This window comes from Chelon labrosus, assembly GCF_963514085.1.
Source record: "Chelon labrosus genome assembly, chromosome: 23".
Classification (NCBI taxonomy): domain Eukaryota; kingdom Metazoa; phylum Chordata; class Actinopteri; order Mugiliformes; family Mugilidae; genus Chelon; species Chelon labrosus.
The window spans coordinates 5,484,464-5,509,836 of NC_140356.1; the positions used below are offsets into that span (position 1 = coordinate 5,484,464).

At 42.6% G+C, this 25,373-nt stretch overlaps 2 protein-coding genes across 2 annotated transcripts; both read right to left on the reverse strand.

The window, feature by feature from the left end:
* Window positions 1-153: 153 nt before the first annotated feature.
* Window positions 154-20,063, reverse strand: fbxo18 (F-box DNA helicase 1). Its single transcript, XM_084573742.1, has 21 exons — window positions 19,756-20,063; window positions 17,736-17,903; window positions 16,924-17,564; window positions 16,605-16,741; window positions 15,900-16,047; window positions 15,630-15,811; window positions 15,471-15,545; window positions 14,295-14,386; window positions 12,530-12,698; window positions 11,502-11,715; window positions 11,325-11,412; window positions 11,143-11,238; window positions 10,914-11,050; window positions 10,706-10,802; window positions 10,050-10,216; window positions 9,025-9,121; window positions 8,136-8,330; window positions 5,122-5,247; window positions 4,923-5,029; window positions 861-995; window positions 154-770 (listed from the first exon to the last, which is right to left on the reverse strand). The coding sequence occupies exons 1-21, from the start codon at window positions 19,772-19,774 to the stop codon at window positions 615-617; spliced, it is 3,246 nt and encodes a 1,081-aa protein (XP_084429868.1). The 5' UTR covers window positions 19,775-20,063; the 3' UTR covers window positions 154-614.
* Window positions 20,064-20,334: 271 nt separating this feature from the next.
* On the reverse strand, window positions 20,335-25,313 carry nudt5 (nudix (nucleoside diphosphate linked moiety X)-type motif 5). The gene is made up of 8 exons (XM_084573334.1): window positions 24,600-25,313; window positions 23,462-23,529; window positions 23,320-23,372; window positions 23,138-23,245; window positions 22,882-22,977; window positions 22,588-22,689; window positions 22,153-22,206; window positions 20,335-22,061 (listed from the first exon to the last, which is right to left on the reverse strand). Exons 1-8 carry the CDS (start codon window positions 24,654-24,656, stop codon window positions 21,952-21,954), a joined length of 648 nt encoding a protein of 215 aa, XP_084429460.1. The 5' UTR covers window positions 24,657-25,313; the 3' UTR covers window positions 20,335-21,951.
* Window positions 25,314-25,373: the final 60 nt, after the last annotated feature.

Here is a 25,373-nt window from a genome sequence, read left to right on the forward strand (position 1 = left end):
AAGTAGGACGAATCAGTCTCGGGTCAGTGTTACTTCCTCATCCTCTCCTTCCCAGATTTTGTTATCTCCCCTAATGGAATTGTTGTTTGATGTCTCTGGGACACAAAAACTAAGCGCAATTATAAATGAATACATAACATCAGCCAAGATGGAGGCTATTCTCCTTCTGCAGATACCACTAAATCCAGCGAAGGCATTAGTGGATCGCCTGTTTTCCAACACACAATGTGGATTATTGTTGATACAACAGAAGTAGTTCAAACACGAAAAAGTTGTATAAATCCTTGTATTGATCACTGTAATGCTACTGACTGATTTAAGAAGACATTCATAACATGTAACCGCAAAAGTGCAGGTTATATTTTTTCAAACAACAATCGCTTAATGCTCTGCAGCTAAATGTTGTGACTAGGCAGTTCAATGCCCGTCTTATAGGAATCACACTGAATTCAAATACAAAAAGTATAAAACGGTGACACTGCAAACACGACTCGTCTCTTACAAAGACAAGTAAACGCAGTTCTTGGCCCGTTTCATGGCACGTCTAGGGTCACCTGACATCCCGAGACGACACCGGTGAGGCTCCTAGGTCCTTTCAAATGAAATTAACGGTGTCAGAAAATGACAATTGCGTAGTGGACTGGTTCGTTGAGCCTCCGCGGTATCTCCGCCATGGAGAGCACGTCGTCGGTCATGAGGAAGGCGCCGGGCCCGATGCGCGTCCACACGCACCTCTCGCACAGCGGCCCGTGTTCGGTCACGCCGTCGGTCTGCGCCAGGACAAAGGAAAATAAAAAGAAATAAACAAATCAAAAAATATCAAACCAAAATGACGCGCTTTGCACTGCTGGCGTTCTTACACATTTTAATCGCTGTTTGCACATGGTGAACGCCGAGCCGGGGGTGATGCAGTTGGGACAGGAGGAGATGGAGCACGGGAGAGGCTCGCTGTCCGGCAGCGAGGATCTGGGCATCTCCGACTTGAGGAAGTACTCCTGAAAAAAAGGAAATACATGGCAGAGAATTTAATTTAGAGTACAAAAGTCCCTCTTTAAATAGGGGACGTTTAGAGAATTCCTGCACTCTTCACTTCAGGCTAATTTAAAGCATGAAATCTGTTTTTGATTTTTGTCAAACAACAAAGAATCCTGTGCTTTGTGACTGACTTAGTTTTTATTCTGGCTGAAAGATCACGGCGTATGAAACCGTGTCAATAAGCAGGCATGTCCAGCTCCTGACATCACCACTTAGTACTTCAGAATCGATATCCCACAATTACAGAGTGTGCTGAGCTGCACTAGCGGGGGCAGAATATACTCCAGAGAGTCTGTCTTCTCCAGCAGATGCATCTAATGGTGTGTTCAGTGTACAGCCAAAAGTCATTTTCAGGGAAGCTGGTTATATGAAACCACCAGTTATTTCCCGGGGTGGGTGCGACTCGTATCAGATCCAAATTCAGCTGGTATTTGGCTAACAACCGGAATCCCAATCAGAAAAGAAAACTAACTACCTCAATCAGCACTCTACTAATGGCTTTACGGTCTATGTCTAGATAAGGTTATTGTCATGTGAAGTGGCAAACCTGGCACAAGGAGGAAAACCACAAATGGATTCCCGGGGTGGGCGTGACTCGTATCAGATCCAAATTCAGCTGGTATTTCAATCAGAAAACAAAACTAATTACCTTGATCAGTACTCTACTGATGGCTTTACGGTCTATGTCTAGATAAGGTTATTGTCAAGGGAAGGGGCAAACCTGGCACAAGGAGACGCGGTTATTTTTGCAGCAGAAAGTACTGCAGTTTTTAGCAAAGGGCTATGTCCAGCCCCATGAAATCAGTCTGAACTCGCACGGCACCCAGAATCAGACTCGAGTCTGTATCTTTTTAAGAATAAACTCTGACTGCATGAAACATTGACTTCTCTAGTGATTCTTTGGGACTTTGAAGATATTCCAGATACCACCAGACTCCAAGTACAGGCTACAGCTGGCCGTGCCTGGTACCTCGCATGTTCACACTAAAGGATATACATGCTAAAGGAATGCGGAAACTGTGCCATTGAAAAAATGGATCTGCCTTGTTCAGCGCCTTCTATTCTAATAAATTCACAGAAAAGTCAGACTCCAGTCAGAATTATCTCAAGCAGTTTGTCCTTTTTTTTTTTTTTATGCAATATACTGTAGCGGGTCACACTTGTCGCTCGTAGTGTGAACACAGATTCATCAGTGTTCTATTATGCCTCTGTGCAAGCAACAGCTGAAGCCTAAGGCACTGTGTTTACAAGTGGCGCATGTGCTCGTCCATCCGTTCCATCCTTATCAATGTGGTATCTCCAGAGCGCCTGCGCAGTTTCTTCAAATTCGGCACAAACGTCCACTTGGACTCGGTCAAAGGTCACCGTGAGCAGACAAAACACATCTCAGCACACCCGACACTCAAACACTTCCCCTCCCTGGATGATAATGCAGCGTTAAGTTCAAGACAGCTGCTGAGGCGGTGTCAACAGTTGCTCTTCCTCTCGTCATCCTTGGCCTCTTTCCACTAAAGAGAAGGGCAGACCCTTCCCATGGGCTAAAAAAAAGAACGAAATAATATATAAAAAACGCCACACAAAGCCTGTCTGTTCACTTACATTACAAACTGTTGTGGTCCAATAATTCTTCTTCATCAACAACAGATGTGTCTCTGAGTACACTGACTACACGTCCAAGGGGGAAGAAACTCTACACCGACGCATCTTACAAAACAGCTGGGTTTAGGTTTGGTGTAGCTACAAACACCACCAAGAAAATGAGTTTTGCTGAGGCTGGACCACCAGGAGCAGTACAGTAATCACTTTATATTTGAGTCCAAGTGGACATGTGTGCCAAACACTGTGAATGTGCTCCAGAGATATAGAGCTTCTATATAGAGATATAGATGTTGTGCACACAGCTTGTTTAACAGAAATGCTTCCTGTTAAACAAGCTATGTGCACAACATCATTTATCATACCATGAAGTTTACAGTATACAGAGCCTGCAGGATAAGGCCAGTGGTGGGCCTTCAGGGCCAGCTCGGCCTTCTCTGCTGGCCTAAACTTTATCAAAATCACTGACTTACATTTTAATATTTTCCCATTAATCTTATTAAATTATTCCCAATATCCTATTCTTTTCATTTCATGGCTTGTCTGTCTCTCAGCTGCGGTGCTTCTGGCAGCGTAACTTCGCATTAGAGCTTTTATCCAATCATATTTCAGCCATCACGTGTTGCCGGGGTCAAAGAAATCTGCCCGGGCCTTCACAATTAAAACTGCAGGCGGCTGGAGCTTGAAACACATTGGAATGACGCCGTTCCTTTAACCAGTCACACTTCAAGTTCGTACTCTTAGGTCTCCTCTGCGGCCTACGGTAGCGTCAGCGTTTTCGTGCCGCTCCGTTTAAGCCAAGCTAGTGGTTCATGTTCATCTGTCGCGAGCTCCACAAGCAAACGGTCCCTGTTAACGTTTCCATAGCTATTTTTTGAACCCACGACGGCGGAAGGAGGAGAGGCCATCGATTTGGTTGCAGATCCAATCCTGGAGATGGCTAGCCTGGCCCAGTCGGGAAAAGGGTGTGTCCGCCACTTTCAGGTCAGCAGCTATGAAGCGCTACCTTTGGCTGACAGACTCTAAATTGTTTCTTAAGTTCTAGTGAGTAAAATGAATTATATTTACATCCTTTATGTATATTTTTGCCATTTTATTGGGTCGACGTTGATGCTTCTGCTGGATTTGACGTATGTGGTGCTGGTGCACAGCTGGTGCTACACTGAGTGAGAGGAGACTTTAAGAAATGCTCTAAGTGAGTTTCTTGCTTTAGTAATGGCATTCACCTCACTATGAGATACCCCACTTACGATGTAACATCCTGTTTTATTGCATATCTGTATGATGTTGATGGTTTCCATAGCAGTGGTGTCATAACAATCGTATTAAGAGGTGTTTTGAATAGGAGGGCATTGAAGGCCTCGGTGGAAAATATGTTCCACCGCAGGCTTAGGTTATACAATGACCTTAAAGACGAGCTGCAACAAGGGTGGAAAATTTATCTATTTTCAGAATTAATTGACTAATTGTTCGCTCATTACTAAGAAAAGTAAGAAAACAGGCCTTTTAATAGATGACATTTTGTTTTATAACGGTCAGAAAAGCATGGCTTTAATTCATGTCTCTATTCCAATGAGTGTACCAGTAACACTTCAGTCTATGTTTAAAGACTGTGCTCCAAAGAACGACAATTTGTTTAGAATAATGAGTAGAGATCATTGAAGAGATGCTTGTGAAGCTCTTCAATCTCGCTAAACTGCACTTCCAGAAACAGCTGGTTTGTTTACGTCAGCACAGTTCAGAGAAAATAATTTATACAACTGTCTGACAGCAATAGAAACAACAAAAGAAGAGTGAAATGTACACAAATTCAGCTGCAGCCGACTTCCATCAACTTCGGTTCTTCTTCTAAGGAGTTTATCCATCACCGCCACACATGTCACAAATGAAAATGCACAACGCTAGCTGGATCCACTTAACATGAGGTCATTAATGGGAGCTCAAAGAGCTTTGAAGTGACTGAAAGTAAATCCCGAAAACCAGTTGGTGCATATCTAACCCAGGCTTCAAAAAGTCTCCTTTTTTGAGGATTATTAAATGTTTAACAGGAAGTAGTCGGTTAGTTTTGCTGACTGTGCTTGGCAAAGGAAGCGCAGGAAGTGAAACTGTGTTGAGAGGACAAAAGAAAATCCAATAACGTAGTCAAGGTGACTGGACAAAAAGTTCGGGAAACAAAATGTCGTGGGTTCTTCTTGGTTAATTTTGTATTTGTCATGTGTGTCATATGCACAGACGTCAGTGTAACAGCATAAGCGACTAGAACAAAAAGCAAGTTGCACTGTGTGTCCTACCCCAGCCACGGTGAGGATGCGGCGGATGTTATTGGTTATGATCAGAGAGCTCTTGGCACGGGTCACAGCCACATACAGCAGGTTCCACTCATCGTCAGGAATTTTAGCTGTGCAGGGAAAGCGGAGACACGTGGTGATCATGGAATCGTGATGCGAATGCTGCGCAGAGAACAGAGGACGCTTAAAAAGAAAAACAAACCAAATGAGAAGTCGGGATGATAGCGCAGGTCGTGTCTGGAAGAGGGAATCTTGACAAAGTCATCGTTGACTATCACGGCCTCAAATTCCAGACCTTTGGCCTTGTGCACAGTTCCAATTATGAAGTCTGGGAAGAAGAAACAAAAACAGAATATAGGGGTTGAAGGGGACGCATCAGCGCCAAAAAAAAACAGTTTTAAAAGTGTAATCTTCAACTAAAGCTATAAAAACCTCCACAGCTTATCTAACCGCACCCTAACCCATGACAATTGCTGACCTTAAATCAACTTACTGACCACATCTTTTCCCATTAAACTTTATACGGTTTTACTTAAAACAATACACACAAAAAAACTTTTAACTGCAGATCTAAAATGCACAGGTGGATGGACAGGTGCCTTTTAACTACAACTAAATAATAATAAATGTGCATGTCTTAAACTTGTTATTCTTGCTGGGAGAAAACAAATTACATTTTACTTAAACCTTAATATTAAAATTCAAGTACATGTTGCTTCAGTAGAAGAGAACTGTACAAATACACTATCTCAAGTAAATATACAGAAGTCAGAAGTTGACATAAATGCCATGAATAAATTTTTTCTCTTTTTTCCCTCCTTTAAATTATTTAACTTCTGTTTTGGGTTGACATCCACAGGTCAAAAGACACAGTGCCTAACCAGCGACTAGCGAGCCAGGCCGATGAGCGCACAAGTATAAATGGCTGGCACCGGCGTAGGCTACGTGCGTAGGGTATTCCGTCTATGTCCCGCAGAGGTATAAACTTATAGTCAGATTTGTAGAGGTCCACGCTTGCACACATTTTTTTTTTTTTTTTTTTAAATTCTGCCAGTTCTGTATTTTCTATTGGACTGAGGCTAAGACCTTGCGACGGCCTCTACAATGTTGCCAAAATGTTGTATGCTTGGGTCCGTTGCCCATTTGAAAGACCCACGAGAGACCTGCTGACCCGGAGCTCTCTGCACTGCAGAAGCCCCAGTCGCAAGCCATCAACAACCCGAAAAAGCTCCATATTGGGATATATCGTATATTATACCATGGTCTGGGTGAATACTCGATTCTGATTGGCTGGAGGGTGTGGGTTAAAAAGTGATAATGTACACCTAGGAAAGACGTTCCGTCAAATTGCCTGATGACAGTTCTAAATTATTGCGCTGGCTCAAACGCTAGATGGTAACCATGGCAACGGAGACTCAACGTTATTTCACAGTTTATTCATCGCAAAACAGACAAAACATGAGTGATTTTATCATTACTTTTTACTTATTTGGTGAGTTTGACAACTTTGAAGACTGGAATGCAGCACAAGGAAAAGACAGAAGAGAATATGAAAAGAAAAAGGGGAAGCGACACAAGGAGGTGACACCGGAGGAATTGAACGAATTAGAGGATGACAAGGACGAGATAAACACAAAGAAAACGATTTAGGAAACTATCTGTGAACTTTGATTCTTTGAAACAAAATTTCGCATCATCCTCTGGACACACACAAGTAGCACTGGCCTTCTGAAATGATACTTCGTATCACATAACGTAAGGTTAAGCCATCATCTCACTTCCCATCACTGATCAACTGCTGCGGTCGGGTCGCTATGGCCAACGCCTGCATACGGGAGATATTAAATAGTGCGCTCGACTTGTAAAAATAAAAAAACGCTCACGATTTTAACTCTAAAACACGTTAAAGTATTATCAATTGATTAAATATTTATTTCTTTCGTAAGTGACCATGGTATAAGCGGGATAATGCCCTTCGAGGTGTCCATTAACAGAAATTAATGGACTTCGCGGAAGCAACCGTCCTCCGCTTCGCGTCGGACGGTTCACGCCTCCGCGTCGTCCATTAATTTCTGTTAATGGACACCTCGTCGGGCATTATCCCTTACTTGATATTCAGCCTAAATATATCGGGATATGACTTTTGGTCCATATCACTCAGCCCCATGAGAACATAACAGAGACTCCCGGCAACACAACATATAAATAAAACACTTGCGACTTCCTTCCTTACACTTCCTGCCCGTCTTGAGACGTTGCATCCATATATGCACATTATTTTCCTTTCTGGTGATGCCATCTAGTTTCTGAAGTGCACCAGTCTCTCCTGCAGCAAAGCCCCACACAACATGATGCTGCCACCCCTATGCTTTAAGTCTGTGATGGTGTTCTTCGGATTGCACCTCATTTTTCCATCCAGGCATAATGGTCGTAGCGGCAAAACAGGTTACTTCATTAGACCGGGGGAAGTTTCTCCAAAACCAAAAGATCCTAGGCCTGTATGCAGCTACAAAAACCGTAGTCTGATTTTATGGTGGTTTTGTAGCAGTGGCTTCTTACTTACCAGGGAAGCCTTTCAAGTTTTGTCAATGTATCGTCATGTCAAACAAAGAGGCACTCACTGAAAGAAATCATTCCCCCCGTATTTCCATGTTACTACATGCAAACAGATCCCACGAACAGACCAAAACCCACAATTAACTGATTCTGCTTACGAGTATTGTCAGTATAGCCCAAACCGGATCTTTTTCTTCACACTTACCACAGCAACCAATACAGACAGATTGGTCTAGACACACAAATGCAATCGGATCCCTTGCAAATTGCCTTTCATGTTCATAGTTTGTAGCTTGTTGTTGTGCTGTGATATAAGCTATTTCTAATATAATTTTTACTTGTGTTTGATATGAAGGGCTGTAATCTTTTACAGTTTTTGTTTACTTTTTTTGTCACTGAGAGACGGACAGTTGATTTTGAGTTTTTCATCAGAAAAACCACAGACGTAGATATACGGGTGCTCAGAGTGAGATGTCACTACCCACTTCCTTTTTCCAAGTATATACAGTCACCCTCTAATCATGGAATGAGATGACATAAGTAATAGAGATATAGTCACGTATTCATATTTTGCAACAGCAGCTCAGGCTTGACAGATTTCTTTCTGGATATACGCAACGTCCAAACGCACATCATGTGTGTGGATGTGTGCGTGAATACCCGCTTTGTGATGGTCCATTTCAGAACACCCTTTCAGGCGCGTCACTAGTTCGGGGACACGTCTTCTGTATTTCTCCACGATGGCGACTTTGCCCTCCAGCTCCCTGTCCTCAGTCTGTATGGCGTACATCTTCAGGGCCCAGAAGGGATTCTCACTTTTCTTCACAAAGGAGCGAATAATGGGATCTCTGATAACTGAAACAAGAGACAATTCAGTGTCAAAAATGACGTTTTTTTGAAGGACACTTATGTTACACTTGAGGGGCATTGACATAGGAGGACTCCAGCTGTGATGAGGCAACAAAGACCGTGAAGTTTCAGTCAAATTAAGTGAGTTGTAGCGAGGGAAAGGGAAAAATGGACTGGTACCAAATTGAAATACGACACGCCCACGATTTTTGTTGCTACAACCAAATGCACCATGCTTTTACATTTCAAATAAAGTGACAACGAGAAGTGCTAGCCCCGTCCATACACCAGCATGTTTTATGTTCCGCTTGTTTCATTCACGGTGAAAAGAATTATACACGTGGGTTATGAGAGTCTGGAACGTCTACTAGCGACCTGCAGTCAACTACAAGGCGAGACTCAATGAGCATCGCTTTACATGTGGACAACTGATAATGTACTAGATAGCAACATGTCAAAGCAAATGGCATTTATTTAAGAGAGAGCACGAGCACATTTGTTCAGCAAGATATTTAACAAAAATGTTTGCTCTGTTTTGGAAAGCACAATCTAGCAAAAGAGTCGATTTACTCCTGCTAAAAGATCGCCTTTTGTCACTTGAAACATGTTCTGGCAGATCTCCTTAAGTGTGCATTGAAACTTCACAGCCAGTCCGGGCATCACTAGTGCATGCGCAGTATGAGTGGCGTACGAGTCTTACATCTAGGCTGCTGGTCTGGCCCTGGGAACGGAACCCTCGGATGCTGCATCAGGCACCAGATGTCCAGGATCTTATCGAGGCCGATATTTTTGACATCCTGCAGGGAAAGATTAACATCGTGTAATTATTTATTAAAATATTAATCTTTAATGTTAAACAATTTCGAATTAGTTCTAATTCACATGTTTCCTTCTTTTTCCAGACAGTGCAGCCCTTTAAGATTACACAGACTTGAGAACTTTGATGTGATCTGACAATAACTGGCCTCCGCTGTCTGAAGTAGTTCTGAGAGTTGGGGCAAAAAGACCTTTCCAAAAAATATATCTCTAATCAGATGACTTCCTTTTTTTTTTTCAAAACAAATACATTTATTGTGTAAGAAAGTCCTATACAGACCTCTTAGTCATGATGAAACATGTTCTTTTATAAATTTTAAATAGATCTCAAAATTAACACCAGCCGTGATGTGTTTTATCACAGTGAAGTCATATTATTAAACTTAAACTAAAACAAAAAGCAAGACTTCTGCATCAATTTGACAGCACAGTGCAGAGCATATGCAGACCCTAGTGCCGTAGCCGACGTGCACCTCCCCAGAAATGAAACTACACACCGCGGCGACGCAGACCGCAAGAGCTGTGACTGGTCTGCTTGGTAGTAGCGTTTCTGCTTTAGTATTTCTGGCTGCTTCTCCACCTCTGCAAATTTCCAATTGATTGTTTTGGATCAATAAAGATGGAACACATCGGGGAAAGGTTAACTGAGGAGATTCGGAGATACAAACATATGTGCGACGCGCCATTGTTGAAACTGAAGCAGGAAGCCGACTGGGTGGCGTTTTTACAGAGCGAGCCAGACTGATGAGTGCACAAGTATAAATGGCTCGCACCGGCGCTGGCTATGTGCGTAGGCTATGGCGTCTACGTCCTGCAGTACTCTAAAAGAGCCTGAACCAAACACGTTCATGATGTAAAATACACCTGCTGCTACATCCGCGTGTCAGAGGACGTTGTTTGCACACTCACTCCTACGAAGTGGATCCTGCAGTGTGGGTTGGTGTCAATCAGCCGGACGGCTTCGCTGAACACTCCCAGATTGCATCTGCACAAGATGGCTATCTTCCCCAGGCTGTAAGTCACACCCGTCCTCAAAGCCTCCGCAACCTTGTCTGTGGTCTCATCAGACACGCCGCCTACGGAAGGAACATGTTGCGGTGGCAAGTTAATACTAAAGGTATTAAAATCAGAAAAGGACACTTTATTTCCAAGAAGACAACCTGTTGCGGTACTTACCCTTCAATTCAATTCAATTCAATTTTATTTATATAGCGTCAATAACAATACAAATCGTCTCAAGACGCTTTACAAAAACCCCGCCTGAAACCCCCAGAGCAAGCCTGAAGGCAACGGTGGCAAGGAAAAACTCCCTTTTAACAGGAAGAAACCTCGAGCAGAACCCAGCTCATATGGAGGGACCCATCTGCCTAAGGCCAGCCGGGTACAGACAGAAGAAAGAGAGAAGAGAACAGCAAAGAGAGAAGAGAACAGCAAGATAAACATACATCTGTCATAGATACACATATCTGACTAAAGTGTACATGTGGAATCTTATGATACAAACTGATGATGTTACATGACAGTTTGAAAATGTAAGAGGAATCATAGGCAGGTTGGAGAATTACCCTTCTGTTTTCCTCCAACAAGAATCTTCTCAACCCTCTTGCAAACGTTGAGGATGGTGGCACCCACATAGGCAATCTCAGGTCCAAACCGAAAGCTCTGGACAAAGATATAAGTGGCAAGAATGATTATTTTGCAGAAACCTAATTCGATCAATAAAAAGGTTGAATCGGCCTTTCCTAAAACTGCTCCCGTTTAATTTGTGCTTACCTGCGTCAGGTAGTAGATGTGTGTGTGGTCAACAGTGTGCAAGGCATTGACGGCTCCCCTGAAGGTGTAGATCTGCTGGTGAGGATCTCCCACCAGGATTTTCCCACAGCTCTGAGACAGCAGCACATCCATGACGGCTAGAAAGGAAGAAGACAGAGTTACAATAAGACAGCCGAGCAAAATTATCAAAAAATTTAAAAAGGCGGCATAAGAAGGGCTACTTCAGTACCGGGAGTACAGTCCTGAGCCTCGTCGATGAAAAGGGCATCGTAATGGTCAGACAAGCAAGGCTTGGGGTGCCGGAGCTGCCACAACTTGAGGTAACCTGGGAATGAAAAGTTCCACTGACCATCTGTGCTACATGATATTATAGCAGAATTACTTATATTAACTCATTTACAGCTGGCGTACCATCATGGGTAATGTAATAGGCCTGTTTTGATTTGTCGTAGGGATCCTTCATTTTCCTCCAGATCTTCTTTGCTTCATTCATGAAAAACTGAATGTCACAATAAAAAGCATACAGTTTAGACGGAGCCACAGGGCGCTCTCGCTCGTTATCAACTGAACACACCAATACGTTCATACCAGTTTTTCGTCTCCGACTATATCAGTCCTGACGTTGTTATGGGATACATAAGTGTTGGGAACATGTCTGGTGGTGATGGCCTCGTCGGTCGAGGCCATGAAGGTGTTGAGAGTCGTGGCTATCACTTTGGCCCTGACGAAGCCGCCGTGGCCTTTGGGCAGAACGCAGTTGATGGCGAACGGCTTCACGCTTGGCGCCAGCTTCGTTTTGTACCTGGCACACAGAAGATCACAGGCTTAGACCACATCATGAGGTTTTAAAATAGAATATAATCACTTACATCAAGAAAAAGAGGGGCTATTATAGAAATAATGTTAGCGTGTGTTTTAAAATTTCCTTTTGGTTGTCAGCATGAAAAGTTTTAGTAGTAAAAAAGTAATTAAGCCGAGGAACATTTAGACCAGAGAAACACAGGGCTTGGGAAAATTAGCCCAACAAGAGGTTTTGGGATAAGTGGAGACATGCTGTAATCCAAATCAGGATCACATGTACATATTTTCCTGACAGCTGGATGACATCTGTGAGAATTAATTGGTGGCAGTGGTTTGCAAACTTTGAGCGCATTTAAAGTAAGAAGTAAAACTAAACTGGGTGTGTGGCTCTAGGAAACAATGCCCTGCAAAAAGATCTCAGAAGACTTGTGACCTTTCAAATGCAGTCTTAGTTTTTGTTTTTGTACTGTTGACTGATCTGCACTTTTGCGTCATTCATGAAATAGCGATGCCGTTGCTACAGGGAAAACAAGGACAAGCTGGGGCGAGCTTGTAAGCTGGCACCATGATACTGACTGAAAGCTCTCACAGAGGTTAAGAAGTCAGAGATGTGGCCTACAAAGTATTTCATGAGAAATTAAGAAAATTATCTTTTAATTTCTGGATTTTGGAGTGTGTGTCACGACATTCCCAAAGCAGAAGACTTGCACACCCCCTATGATGTTCAGGCAGATTTAAAAAGTCCCCTCTTTGTCCATTGTACGCACTCCAACGACAGAAGCTGAAACACTATGAGTTTACGACGTAGTTCGCACCTCCATCCGACATCTTTATAGGCCAACGAGTGGACAGTCCTGCACTCCACGTTCCTGGGAAAGCGGCGCGTTGCCTCGCGAGCCACTGAGGTGTTGAAGGCCACATACAGGAAGTGGAGGTGTGGTCGCTGCTCTGCATACTTCACCAGCGTGGTCGTCTTCCCTGTACCTGTGTGACACGGAAATATCTTTTGAGGTATACCACAAATATCACTGACCCACGCAACACCTCCTACACATCTACGCACTTCAGATAAATATGTGCTATCAAGTATCCACATCAGGATGCATAGATTAAATAAGTGCAATGATGCCCAACTGTGAGATACGTAAGGGATAATGCCCGACGAGGTGTCCATTAACAGAAATTAATGGACGACGCGGAGGCGTGAACCGTCCGACGCGAAGCGGATTAATGGACTTCCGCGAAGTCCATTAATTTCTGTTAATGGACACCTCGAAGGGCATTATCCCGCTTATACCATGGTCACTTACGAAAGAAATAAATATTTAATCAATTAATAATACTTTAACGTGTTTTAGAGTTAAAATCGTGAGCGTTTTTTTATTTTTACAAGTCGAGCGCACTATTTAATATCTCCCGTATGCAGTCGTTGGCCATAGCGACCCGACCGCAGCAGTTGATCAGTGATGGGAAGTGAGATGATGGCTTAACCTTACGTTATGTGATACGAAGTATCATTTCAGAAGGCCAGTGCTACTTGTGTGTGTCCAGAGAATGATGCGAAATTTTGTTTCAAAGAATCAAAGTTCACAGATAGTTTCCTAAATCGTTTTCTTTGTGTTTATCTCGTCCTTGTCATCCTCTAATTCGTTCAATTCCTCCGGTGTCACCTCCTTGTGTCGCTTCCCCTTTTTCTTTTCATATTCTCTTCTGTCTTTTCCTTCTGCTGCATTCCAGTCTTCAAAGTTGTCAAACTCACCAAATAAGTTAAAAGAAATGATAAAATCACTCATGTTTTGTCTGTTTTGCGATGAATAAACTGTGAAATAACGTTGAGTCTCCGTTGCCATGGTTACCATCTAGCGTTTGAGCCAGCGCAATAATTTAGAACTGTCATCAGGCAATTTGACGGAACGTCTTTCCTAGGTGTACATTATCACTTTTTAACCCACACCCTCCAGCCAATCAGAATCGAGTATTCACCCAGACCATGGTATAAAATGAAATAAATGACACCTAGCTTCGTCTCAGCGTTGAAGTTAATCAAATATGGCTTTAGAAATCCAAACTAAGTAGTCACAACGTGGTAAAGAGGTGAGGATGTAGAACAGTGGGTAGCAGAGACAAACTATTTAAAGGAGAAACAACACCCTCCCATGATGTTTCAACTATTGAACATCTCCGTTATACACAAACCACACGTGGAGGGCTAAATGTGTCACCCTCTGCTTCTGATACCTGCATGCCATTTATAACAAAGTTGCACGCATTTTTCATTTTTTTTTTTTTCCTACCAATAATAGGCTGGTTCGGAAATGGGTATCAGGACGACATTGTCATCATGACTGTGCACTAAAGCTGTGAGAACAAACTAGCTAACTGAAGAAGAGTTGCCTGCATTGCCCGGATGTCCGTAGGAATTCAACTTTTAATGCCAACACCTGCCAAACTGAGTGAGAATGCAGGACCTACTGACGCTACCCTGTTGGTGGGAAATGTGCTGCGTGTGTTATGAATTCATTTCAGTCTGCCACGCTGCATTTGGTTTCGTTAAAGGTTTACGAGGGTAATTCAGTGTACCTGCAAACGCTATTATCTTGACCACGTGGTCTTGCTGGATGTCGTGGCTGAGGACCTGCTGCTGTTCACGCGTGAGGAAAATCTGAGGCCGCCTAGCAGAAACACAAACAGAGAAACACTTGGTAAAGATGTTAAAGCTCCAAAGACAAGTATGCATCAATTTACTATAGGGGTGCACAATAATTATCGGCACGATAATTATCGGCCCGATATCTGGAAATTATGACGTCATTCCGATTAGTCAGATATCATAACGAATGGCCCCGATAATATATAATATATATTTTTGTCAGTACTGCGGTGTGAGTGGTTGTTTTAATCAATTGTCCAACTCCCACATGAGACCTGAACGGCCTGAAGTGAACGCTGTGTTCAAGTGGCATCGGTATAATCAAAAAAAGAACATTCTGGCTGAAAAAAAATCCATTAAAATACTCCCTCATGTCGGAAAACAACTCGTCATCTCGGTCATTATTTTGGTAGCAGCTGCCATTACCCAGGATGTCACACATAAACCACAGAAACATAAAAGGTCGGAAAAAACACTCTCAAAAGGCTAACAGGGAACTTCCATCACCACTTGAATGCGGACGCTTGTAAACAAACGTTTGTAAACAAACAACATGGCGGCGGCGGCGCCGGTGTGGGACTTTTTCAAAGTTTCCGAGGATGACGTTTCTCTGGCTGTTTGTAATAAATGTTTAAAGAAAGTGCCACGAGGTGGAAAAATCAGCTTTAATACCTCGAACATGAAAGGTCATTTGAAACATAGCCATCGATTCGATGGGGTTTTGAAGGCGTATTAGGACGCCAGCACGGCTTTTGCTCATTAGTCTTCCTCATGTATGTTTATCAGTATCGGCCTTTGGAAGCGGAAAGTTATCGGTTATCGGTATCGGCTTTTGCATGCCTAATTTACTATGAGCGACTACAGGCTTGTAGCAACTTAGTCGGTGATAATGGATGATTTTAAGCACGCTAAGCTTTGTGTAAGAGGTTTTATTACCTTTTTAAAGGATTGAGTGAACCAAATGTTTTTTTTGAAACTTCCAGAATGAAAAACAGACCTCGAGTTCTTTAACCCTACCAAATCTTTATTGACGATGAAAAAAAGATGCAAGCTAAAACAGTAGCGTGCATTTATTGCTCTGTAAAACTAATGAATTTTGACCTCACCTGGTCTGAGGAGAGCTGACAGAAAAGGGACCGTTCTCCATCAGGTGGAGCACGTAGTAGATGTTGTAATGCAACCTGAAGAGACAAAAGAGAAAAGAGTAAAGTGTGCTCGGAAAAGAATATTGGGCCGTTATAGATGATGTCTTTTATGGGTCTTACTTGTTGCTAATTTGGATGTTGTTCTTTGCCAAAGCAAGCAACATCATGGCCATGCGGCTGAGGTACTCAGTGATGGCCAGGTGAGACATGCAGCTGGTGAGAAGAGAAACCAAGGCCTGCACGTCATCAGTGCTCTCACTTAGGATCAGTATGGTGGCCATGGCTGCATACGGGTTAGGACCCTGAGATCAGACACAAATTAATGCAAATTAGCCCATATATTCTCCAGATAATTCCCCAAGATCCTTTAATTGTGTGCATGAGTCATACCTCAATTCCAAGGTTAAAGGACTTTTGAATATCAGGAATACGTAATCTGATGGAGGCCTCTGCCTGAGGGAAAAGGCGATGTTTCCTTACACACTCCAGGACGTCCTCTGGTGCCACGCGATCTCTGACCTTATGCTGAGCCATTAAACTTAACACATACACACAAATGATAATTAATTCAATAGACAACTAAAAGGTTTTCCTCACACCTTTGTAATTGCTTGTATATTGAGAATTTAGTGACATCTAGTGGTGAGTTTGCATACTGCAACCAACTTTACTGTATTTCTGCCAATGGATCCCCTAAATCCAACACACTAGAACTTTAAAAGGCACGGAAACCAAACCGACACCGAAGAACTAGTGGCAAAGAAGGCTGAATGTAACGTCACATCATATGTGTCTGGGTCAAATATTTGCACTTGAACACACCACAAAGATTAATAACTAGCAGTCGGCCATAGTATTTGTGGTGTGCATACGGCCGACCATTGGTACATTAAAAAAAAAAAAAAACATAATCCTAATGCTACTTAGATTTGTGTTTTATAAGCTGGTCCATTTAGTGTGAATAGGAGATTATACTGCTGCCACGGGCCATGAGATACTCAGACTTTTTATCATTTAATGAGGAGTGAAAGCTAAGATTAGTTGCAGCCCAAGATAATAATAATTTACAGAAACTCGAACTGATCAGACACTTACACCACAAGGTTTCGTATGCTGTGCTGTGACAGTGCTGGGTCCGTGATGCCACTGTTCTTCAGAATAGAGACGATCTCCTCCGTGGTTTCCTTCTCTTGCATCATGTAGCGGTAGTATTGTTTTTTGAAAGGCACAAACTGTGAAAAGGAACATGCTGTTAACCTTCAGGTGGATGTGATCAGAGGTGTAACAGAACACACAGTGTGCCTGCTGAATCAGGAGAAGAGACTGTTAAAACGTTCCACAGCTCTTTTGCATTACCCCACACTGCCTTCTAAATACAAAACGTAACTTAATGTAACTCTGTTGTGTGTCTAACCATGGTGTCCTCGACAATGTTCTTCCAGCGATGGCAGACGAGGCTGACATTTCTGTAGAGGTCCTGAGCGGGGACATGGCACAGTATTTGCCTCAGCACCTCCTCGGGAAGGTCGTCTATGCAGCCCTGGGGTTGCAGCAAGTGGTTTCCGCTGCCCAGGAGCCCGTAGTGGGCGTCAGGGAGGGCCTCCACCTCTTCTTCATTGAGAATGCTGCACTGACTGAATTCGTCATCACCCCCAAACATCTCCGCCGTCATTCCCTCCAGGTAATCCACCTCCTGCTCCTCTTGTGGCTCTGGCACCATCGCAACAGCTAGCAGACTGTCATCGTCAATCTCCTCCTCCTCCTCGGGGTCCGGCATTATCACAGCAGCTAACAGGCTGTCATCGTCAGTCGCCTCCTCCTCCTCTTCTTCTTCTTCTTCTTCTTCTTTAAGTTGTGGCATTAACGGGGCAGCTAACAGGCTGACATCATCATCCTCCTCTTCCTCCTCTTCTTCTACCACACCGTTCACCTCTTTGGAACTTGTGGATGTGCAGGGCAGGGAGGATTTGTGCGGACTGGAACGGATGACGCCATTCACAGAGAAGAAGGCGTTGATGCTCTTCTGTTGCCCTGATGGACTTCCAGAGGCAGGTGCTGATAAAATAAAGATTTTGAAGGACAGAGACAGAGACAGACATCAGCGTTGTGACTTCCTGTCCCAAAATGGCAGTAAAGGCTTTCACTAGATGAAACAGCACCTATACATTTTCATTTCATTTCAAGATTTGTCACGAGGTTTCAAGCTGAATGTTCAAAGCGTATTACCACACTTCCGTCTTTTGGTGGGCGTCCTGGGGTAAAGTCCCCAATTGGGGTCCCGTTGGCCCAGGCCCTGGGTGGAGGTGTGGGGCTGGGCGAGGACGTCTGCAGCCCCGGCGCTTCGAACCAGTTCATCACACTCCTCTGTATTCAAGTGCCTCCTCTTGGCTTTCCCTAGGAAACCACACAATATTAGGCAATGTCAACACAATACAAATCACGTATTAGGATTGTGCTTAGCAATGACTATTTTAATTGAATCTACAGCGGTATGCCAAATCAGCTTGAACACAAAATGTTTGAGGGTGTGAAAAGTTGTTCTGGAGTCTCTGTGTTGGAAGCTGCTCCTCCGAAGATCTGCAAGGCCAATCTAATCTACTGAATATTTTGAAAGGCTCTCACCACTAGTGAACAGACATCACTTACTGTGATTATTCATAGAAGCGGTAGTATGTTTTGAAAGACAGAGGCAACAATGCTGAGTAGGCGGTCTTTAACGTGACCCAGGAATCACTGTGTGTTCACACTACCAAAGGAATGTGGTCAAATGAGAGATAGGATCTTTCAAATGCGACCTCGGTGTGTTCACACCTGTAGTTTTCACTGGTCACTTGTGATTGGATGCCGCAGGACAGATGTCAATGCAAGTTCTGAAAGGGGCCAGGGACAGTGACAGACCTGCTGTTGCTCAGTCCTATAATTCTGGGTTTCTTGAGGACCCTCTTGAGAGTGTGCCCTCGTGACTTTGTCACTTGTTTGCGTTCACCGTCCATTTCTCTTCTCGTGCACTCGGTCAGTCTGATCTCCCTGTTGCCAATTCTAAAGGCAGAAAAGCCATTAAAAAGGGGCAGGGCTGGTGCCGAAGATGCTGCACACGCTGCAAAAACCAACCTTCCAAACCTGTGGTACCACTCTCAGCTCGAGGCTCGGGTTGAAGACACGCTCCATAACTCCGCACAGTTTGTTTGCACAGGGCCTAAGGAGCCTGGAGCTGATACCATCCGATCCAGCTGCTTTCCCCGCTTTTATCTTCCTGAGCTCTTTTCTCACCTGGTCTACTGTGAAGGACAGGGGTGGGGGATGAGTGGCTCCATCTTGGTGTGAAGTGGTTGTATGCGTCTGGTCTGATGACCCAGAGGTGTGAGGGGCCGAGTGAGGTGAGCATAAGCCAGGTGTCAGCAAATGAGGGACCGGCTGCATTGGGGGAGGAGTGGGTGCTTGATCAAACCTACTGAAAAGTAGATTTAGATCGTTGCCAATCCGATATGGTTTCCAGGCTGATATTCTGCCTCTGCAGCTGCTCCTCCATCTTCCTCCTGTAGCTGGCCTTTCCCTCCCCTGATCTTCCTTCTCAGCTCCCCCTTATTCCCCAATCTGAAAGCTCTCTTCTTCTCCTTCAGCAGAGCTTTTAATATCAGGGTTAATCCACGGATTGTCATTTGAGAAGCGCCCTTACACCCTGGAGGGAACAGTGTTCTCAAAGCAGAAATTTATGCGGTCCGTTATGCAGTCTGTCATGGCACTGATGTCCTCCCCATGTGGATCACAGAGTTCTGTCCACACAGTGGTGTCGAAGCAGTCCCCGAGAGCTGCCTCGCACTCCGCAGGCCACCTCTGCCTGTGCACAGTAGGCTTGTACACAGGTCTAAAAGTATAACGTTAGCCAAGTTACTTCACCTGACTAACCTACATGATCTAGTTTAATTTTATAGTAGTTAGGCTGGTAGTTGATTTTGAAGGGGCAAAACTGAGAGTACACCCACTTCTCCAGACCTGTGTGAGGCTTAGGGCCAGGGTTCCCTTCCTTTCCTTCTCTACACAGCCTCCTTGAATGAATGCCATCTCTTCATTAAATCTCAACCACAGCTAGCTACTGCTGCACGAGGTTTGGAACACGTCTTCTCTGCAGCACTGGTTCGTTTTGGATATTAAACATGCACTCGGCGAAATAATGCTGAGACCAGAATTATAACAAGCCCAATAATTGAGCAAGCAGGCAGTCTTTGTTTGAGGTTTTTTAACTCACCTTTAACAGCCACCTCCATCTTGGCGTCCAGCGCATCCGTCCGTTACCAGCAAAGCTCTGGACTCGAAATGTCAACAAAGGTAGCTTCCATAGGTAGCCCCCCTGCTTACGTTAGCAAACAACGACAGCTGCTAGCTTAATAATTATTTTGACATTTGCGTTTCTTCTCCCACAAGTCTTCAAACAGCAGCCTATAAAAAAACTCAGACGCGCTAATGTCACCAGACCAACTTTTACTTTAACACGAACTTATTAGGGAGAACATGCACGTTCGACACCAAACAAATTTCAGTTTCGAGTTCTAAAGTTTATACAGAGGAAGAAGCCACACGATTGGTCGTTTTCTTCTTCTTCTTCGAATTCTATTTGCGGTTTACAAAAAACTCATTATCGCCCCCTACTGGAAAACAATATTATACGCTTGGAAATGGTAAAACCTCTTTGAATTCAGTTATACCGCTTAAAATGACTACCCTTAAATAATAATAAATTTCTTTTAAAGCCGTGTTTTTATGTTAAAGTGATAGAATATAATGCACATTTTGCTGAGTTCGATCATGCCCTCAGTTTATGAGAGAAAAACAGCCAGAAACATTAATTTCGAGCAAAGGTAGTTTCATATTTATTAATCGGTCAGTAATTTCTAGTTGCTAGGGTAAATACAGCATTAGTTGTCCAGTTAGCTGCACCATAACAAGGCTGGAGGAACAGCAGTGACTGCTTTTAGTCAATACAGTACCGTCATTGTACATCACATTACATTAAGAGACAAATTCTTTTCATACTGTTAATAAACTAATCAAGTATGTCACAATCCTTATGACAAGCTATTTATCGTCAAATTGCTTGTCTGCTTCCTCCAAAGTTAGTAAGTGCATTCCTCCATTGCCCAGAGTGTGTTTAGACGAAAGCCAGAAGGAAGACAAGAACTTGAATGAACCTATGGAAGCCACTGGTGCCACTGTGACGAACAAAATAAATAAATTGTTCAAGTCATTATAACATTACAATGAGAAATTTTCCCAAAATGATGAGTTAGTTCTCAAAATAATGAGTTACTATCTCAAATTAATGAGTTAGCACCTAAAAATTATGAATTAGCATCTCGAAATAATGAGTTACTATCTCAAATTAGCAAGTTAGCATCTCAAATTAACAAGTTAGCATCCCAGAATAATGAGTTACTATCTCAAATTAGCAAGTTAGCGTCTCAAATTAACAAGTTAGCATCCCAGAATAATGAGTTACTATCTCAAATTAGCAAATTAGCATCTCAAATTAACAAGTTAGCATCCCAGAATAATGAGTTACTATCTCAAATTAGCAAGTTAGCATCTCAAATTAACAAGTTAGCATCCCAGAATAATGAGTTACTATCTCAAATTAGCAAGTTAGCATCTCAAATTAACAGTTAGCATCCCAGAATAATGAGTTACTATCTCAAATTAACAAGTTAGCATCTCAAAATAGCGAGTTAGCATCTTTAAATTATGAGTTAGCACCTCAAAAATAATGAGTTACTATCTCAAATTAACAAGTTGCCATCTCAAAATTATGAGTTAACGTCTCAAAATAGTGACTTTTTATCATGTATCAGTGCATGAACAGTTTTCCCTGTTGGATTCTCTTTATTGTGAGAAAGCTGGAAGAATACATGATTAACAGTATTTATTTCTTCATCGAATTGGCACAGAGTGGCTTCCATTGGATCTAACTTTGGGTTTACAGTAGGCCTTTAAGGAGACCGCATACATCAGATTGGGAGTAGGATGAAGCAAATTCTTCTCCAAACAGTATGTCAGAACATGTACAGGAATGTTATTCAGTCACTAAATAAAAATGCCAAAGCAATCAACTTCTTAATTCATAAAAACGTCAAATTAATATTTGTCCTTCTAAGAACACAAGACTAAAGCCTGAAAGATATTCTGAATTAAGAGTGCAGACAACTAACTATTGGTCACCAGAATACACATCAAGCCAGGCATGGTGGCATCTCCACTCTGAGACACAAAAATGGTCCAGTACACGTAGTGTAAATAGGACTCCTTCCTACTGGGTTGTAGAATTTCTGGTTATAATTTGACTATTCAATTTCTTTCCGAGGCTTTTTTGGAATTTTCTACTACTGCGTAGGAGCCCTATGTAACATGACAGACTACTTCTTCCTCCCGCTCTCATCCTGAACAGTTTCCTTCACTGCTTCAGGACAGGGAGCTCCCTGGGTTTAAAGAAGGCCTGAACCATCCCCATGGCAAAGATGTAAACTTTGGCATCCACCACAATTTTTTCTTTCTGCAGCAGGTCTGTGGGATAAAACAAGTGTACGTTAGTGTATTTCCCACAGTCCAAATGCCCACGTTGCGAAACCATAATCCTGAAATGCAGAAGACTCACCGTCTATCTTCGTCTGAAACTCATCAAGTGGTAAAAGGATAACTTCAACGAATTCTGGAAAGAGCGAATGAAAGTTTGTGTAATGATCTGGACTTGGATTGATGATTATTTTTGAAAATGGTAAGGTTATATTACTCACCTCCATCACCTGTGGAACCGGGAAAGAACAAAAGAAGAAGATTAACAAACTAGACAAAGCAAGTATGACAGGCATGAAGCATTAGGAAGACATTATGCCATATCCAAGAGTGTTTTCACATTCACTTCTTAGTGCAGATGTGCAGAGAAAAGAAAAATGGGAAGCATATATAATAAGCAGGGTTCTTACGAAAGAAAATTCGAACAACATGGACTCTTAGATCACTCATACTGAATGAATTAGTCATACAATGAATAAATAAATAAAGAATATATGATTAAACCCTGTCTTCTCACCTAGCTGCTGCGTTGGGTTGACATTCTCCATTTCGTCTCCATTGATGTTGACCAGGACGATCTGGGTGGTGCAGTTAGACAGACCGGGGTCCAGACAGGTCACTGCAATAACAGCAGCGAGGTTACTACCACAAGATAGTCACACTTTGAAAATCTATCTCTGGCACTGCACTTTCCAAAGAGAAAATATAAGATTCGGACACTTGAATCTGTGCAACACACAGAGGTGATAAGATGCAGCCAAAAGAGGCAGCTAATGCAATCAAATGTACGGTGCAGTGTGTGTAATGATACCTGGAGTGACTCCTACTACTTCCCCTTTGTAGCCGGTTTCTTCCTTCAGCTCCCTCAGTGCAGCCACCTCTGCAGTTTCTCCCTCGTCGATCAGTCCTGACCACAGCAGAACATAAGGAAATATTAAGAAAACATAGACGTGGGATCAGAAACTACGGAAACTTACTGGAAAAGTAAGGTGGCGGCCTCAAAGGCTTCAAAATTTAAAGTTTCAGAAGCAGCAACACATCAGATGAGCTTAAAAATAACTTCTGACCTGCTGGAAACTCCAGAGTGCAGCACCCCATGGGAGGACGAAACTGCTTCACCATCACTACGCAGTCTTTATGAAGCGTCCGCTTCAGCAGAGCGATGATTCCCACGCCTGCAAGGGACACAAGTGTTAAACACCTTGAACAACTGTATTGAATGCTGAACGGGCAGAAAAATAATGCTCACCGTCTGCTTCCGTGTTGGTCTGTCTGGTCGTTCTTTTCACAGTCTCCCAGGTTCTGGGGGACGAAGGCAATGATTGAAAGACGTTTAAAGGGAACCTGCGTCGTTTTTTTAAAGCAAACAGCAGTGACGGATAGAAACGTACCTGGTGTTTCCAGCAGGGTCCACGTAAGTCGTCTTCTCCAGCTTCAGCCATTTACCTGTTGCCAAAAGCTGCAACACAGACATGGATTGGCTCAAACTTAATCCAGAGAAAAACACTACCAGTGTTCACAATGCTGCAGCCAGGTATCTGACTCCCATCATCCCACTGCTAACTTCACTGCCATTCTTTTTGAATTGGTTTTAAAGGAATTTAATTATATACGGCAAAAAAAACACCGCTGCCTTTCTGCAAGAAAGTTTGCCACAAGATCTAAGCAGTGGATCAGGCTCGATCTCAGAACCACAAACTCCATCCGTGTTTTTTGTTAAAGAAATGGAATACCAGTTTGCATTTCATTTCGTTTTGATAAAATATACAATACATTGTTAGACATTAAACCAGCAATTACAGATCCACCCCCTTATAAAAATAAGGGTCAAGATGGGATCAATCACGAGTGCAGTTCAGAGTGGTATGTTTTGGATCTCCCTCACACGTGGGCTAATCTGCGCGGTCTCATGAGACTAATCATGCAGTCATTTGAAAGTGGAAACTATTGTTAAATTAAATTATTTTTTACGTTACGCAAATGTAACCTAAAGTATCCGTGATGTTTAAGTCAAAGTACCAGCAATTTACAATCTTGACACTGATGTAACTATACCAGTATTTTGCAAAAGTGTTTTTGAGTTAAATAAATAAAATTGTATCATTGCTGCAGCCACATCCTGCATGAAAACTCCAATTTAAGCAAATCACAACTAAAGGAAACATACTGGATTAGTAGCTCAGACCGACATATTTTTTATATAACATATAATTAGATTATCAGCACTGAAGCGTCAGTGTGTAAGCAGCTGCTGGAACAGGCAACAGATGTGAACTTTATTTAATATAGAGGGACAGAAGATACATCAGACACTATAAAAGGGAGTTGATAGAAGAAGAAGAAGAAAAGATCTGATCACAAATCTGTTTTTGGACTTTACCTATGAGCTTTGATTTTTGATTGGATCATTGATTGAAATGAAACCATGCGATAGGCTTGGATTTAAAAATCACTACTTGGTGCAGCCTCTAACAAACACAAAGTAGTAGTGTAAAAGATTAATGTTGAAAAGAACTATAGAATACACACCTCTTCTTTCACTATGTGCGGGGTTGTAGTCACTTTGGGCTCCTCGGGGTTGCTCATTGTCAGATTCTGTACGACTGAAAATGGAGGACAGTCCAGTCAGAAAGCCTTAAAACAAATCTAAACACATGTCAATGCGAGCTCAGCTGATAATTCAAACAAAACACGCAGTACAGCAGCAACAGCTCTGCAGAAATGTTTAGCACTCTAGCATTTAGCACACTGATTCATTCTGATTGTGAGCCGTTAGCTTTCAGCAGGGCAACTCCGAACAAGTTCAATGCCCCTCCATTATATTCCTTCGTTTAGCTTTTCTCTTGGTTTCTTTTGTTTATTTGAGGGTAACCAGCAGCGACGGTATAAAGGCACCAAGGCCGTGTATTTTAAACCTTGACGAAAAATGTAGAATGAAGAAAACTAAAGTTAACTCACGTGAAGTCCCACCCGTGCGTAACCAATAGCAAAGACAGTGAATGAGCAGCGAGGAGTCGCTCTGCTACCACTTCCTGGTACCGCAAACGTCAAAGTGTACTTTTTTTTTTTCTTCTCTGAAGTGAAAGCGTAAACAACGCTCGAGATACTAAAGCATTTGGTGTTTCGTTGGAATTTAGGAATATTCAAAGTAGAGATTTAATGTCTATTTTTCAGTTTTTATTAACAAATAGTGAGCAAATACGATTAGTTTAACAAATTTCAATTAGCGTTTAAATATAAGCCTAATTAACTGACCACATAATCTATATAATATATACTACTTTATTTACTTTAATATAGGCT

What these genes read in the sequence shown, in the direction of transcription:
- fbxo18 (XM_084573742.1), bottom strand. An exon ending in AACATCCAAATTAGCAACAA is followed by an intron (nt 15,546 to 15,629) that starts GTAAGACCCATA and finishes TTGTCTCTTCAG; the next exon opens with GTTGCATTACAACATCTACT. An exon ending in CAAGATAATAGCGTTTGCAG is followed by an intron (nt 12,699 to 14,294) that starts GTACACTGAATT and finishes CGTGTCACACAG; the next exon opens with GTACAGGGAAGACGACCACG.
- nudt5 (XM_084573334.1), bottom strand. Translation starts at nt 24,656, where the DNA reads ATGAGCAACCCCGAGGAGCCCAAAGTGACTACAACCCCGCACATAGTG. An exon ending in GACCCTGCTGGAAACACCAG is followed by an intron (nt 23,373 to 23,461) that starts GTACGTTTCTAT and finishes TTCGTCCCCCAG; the next exon opens with AACCTGGGAGACTGTGAAAA. An exon ending in AGTAGTAGGAGTCACTCCAG is followed by an intron (nt 22,690 to 22,881) that starts GTATCATTACAC and finishes CTGTTATTGCAG; the next exon opens with TGACCTGTCTGGACCCCGGT.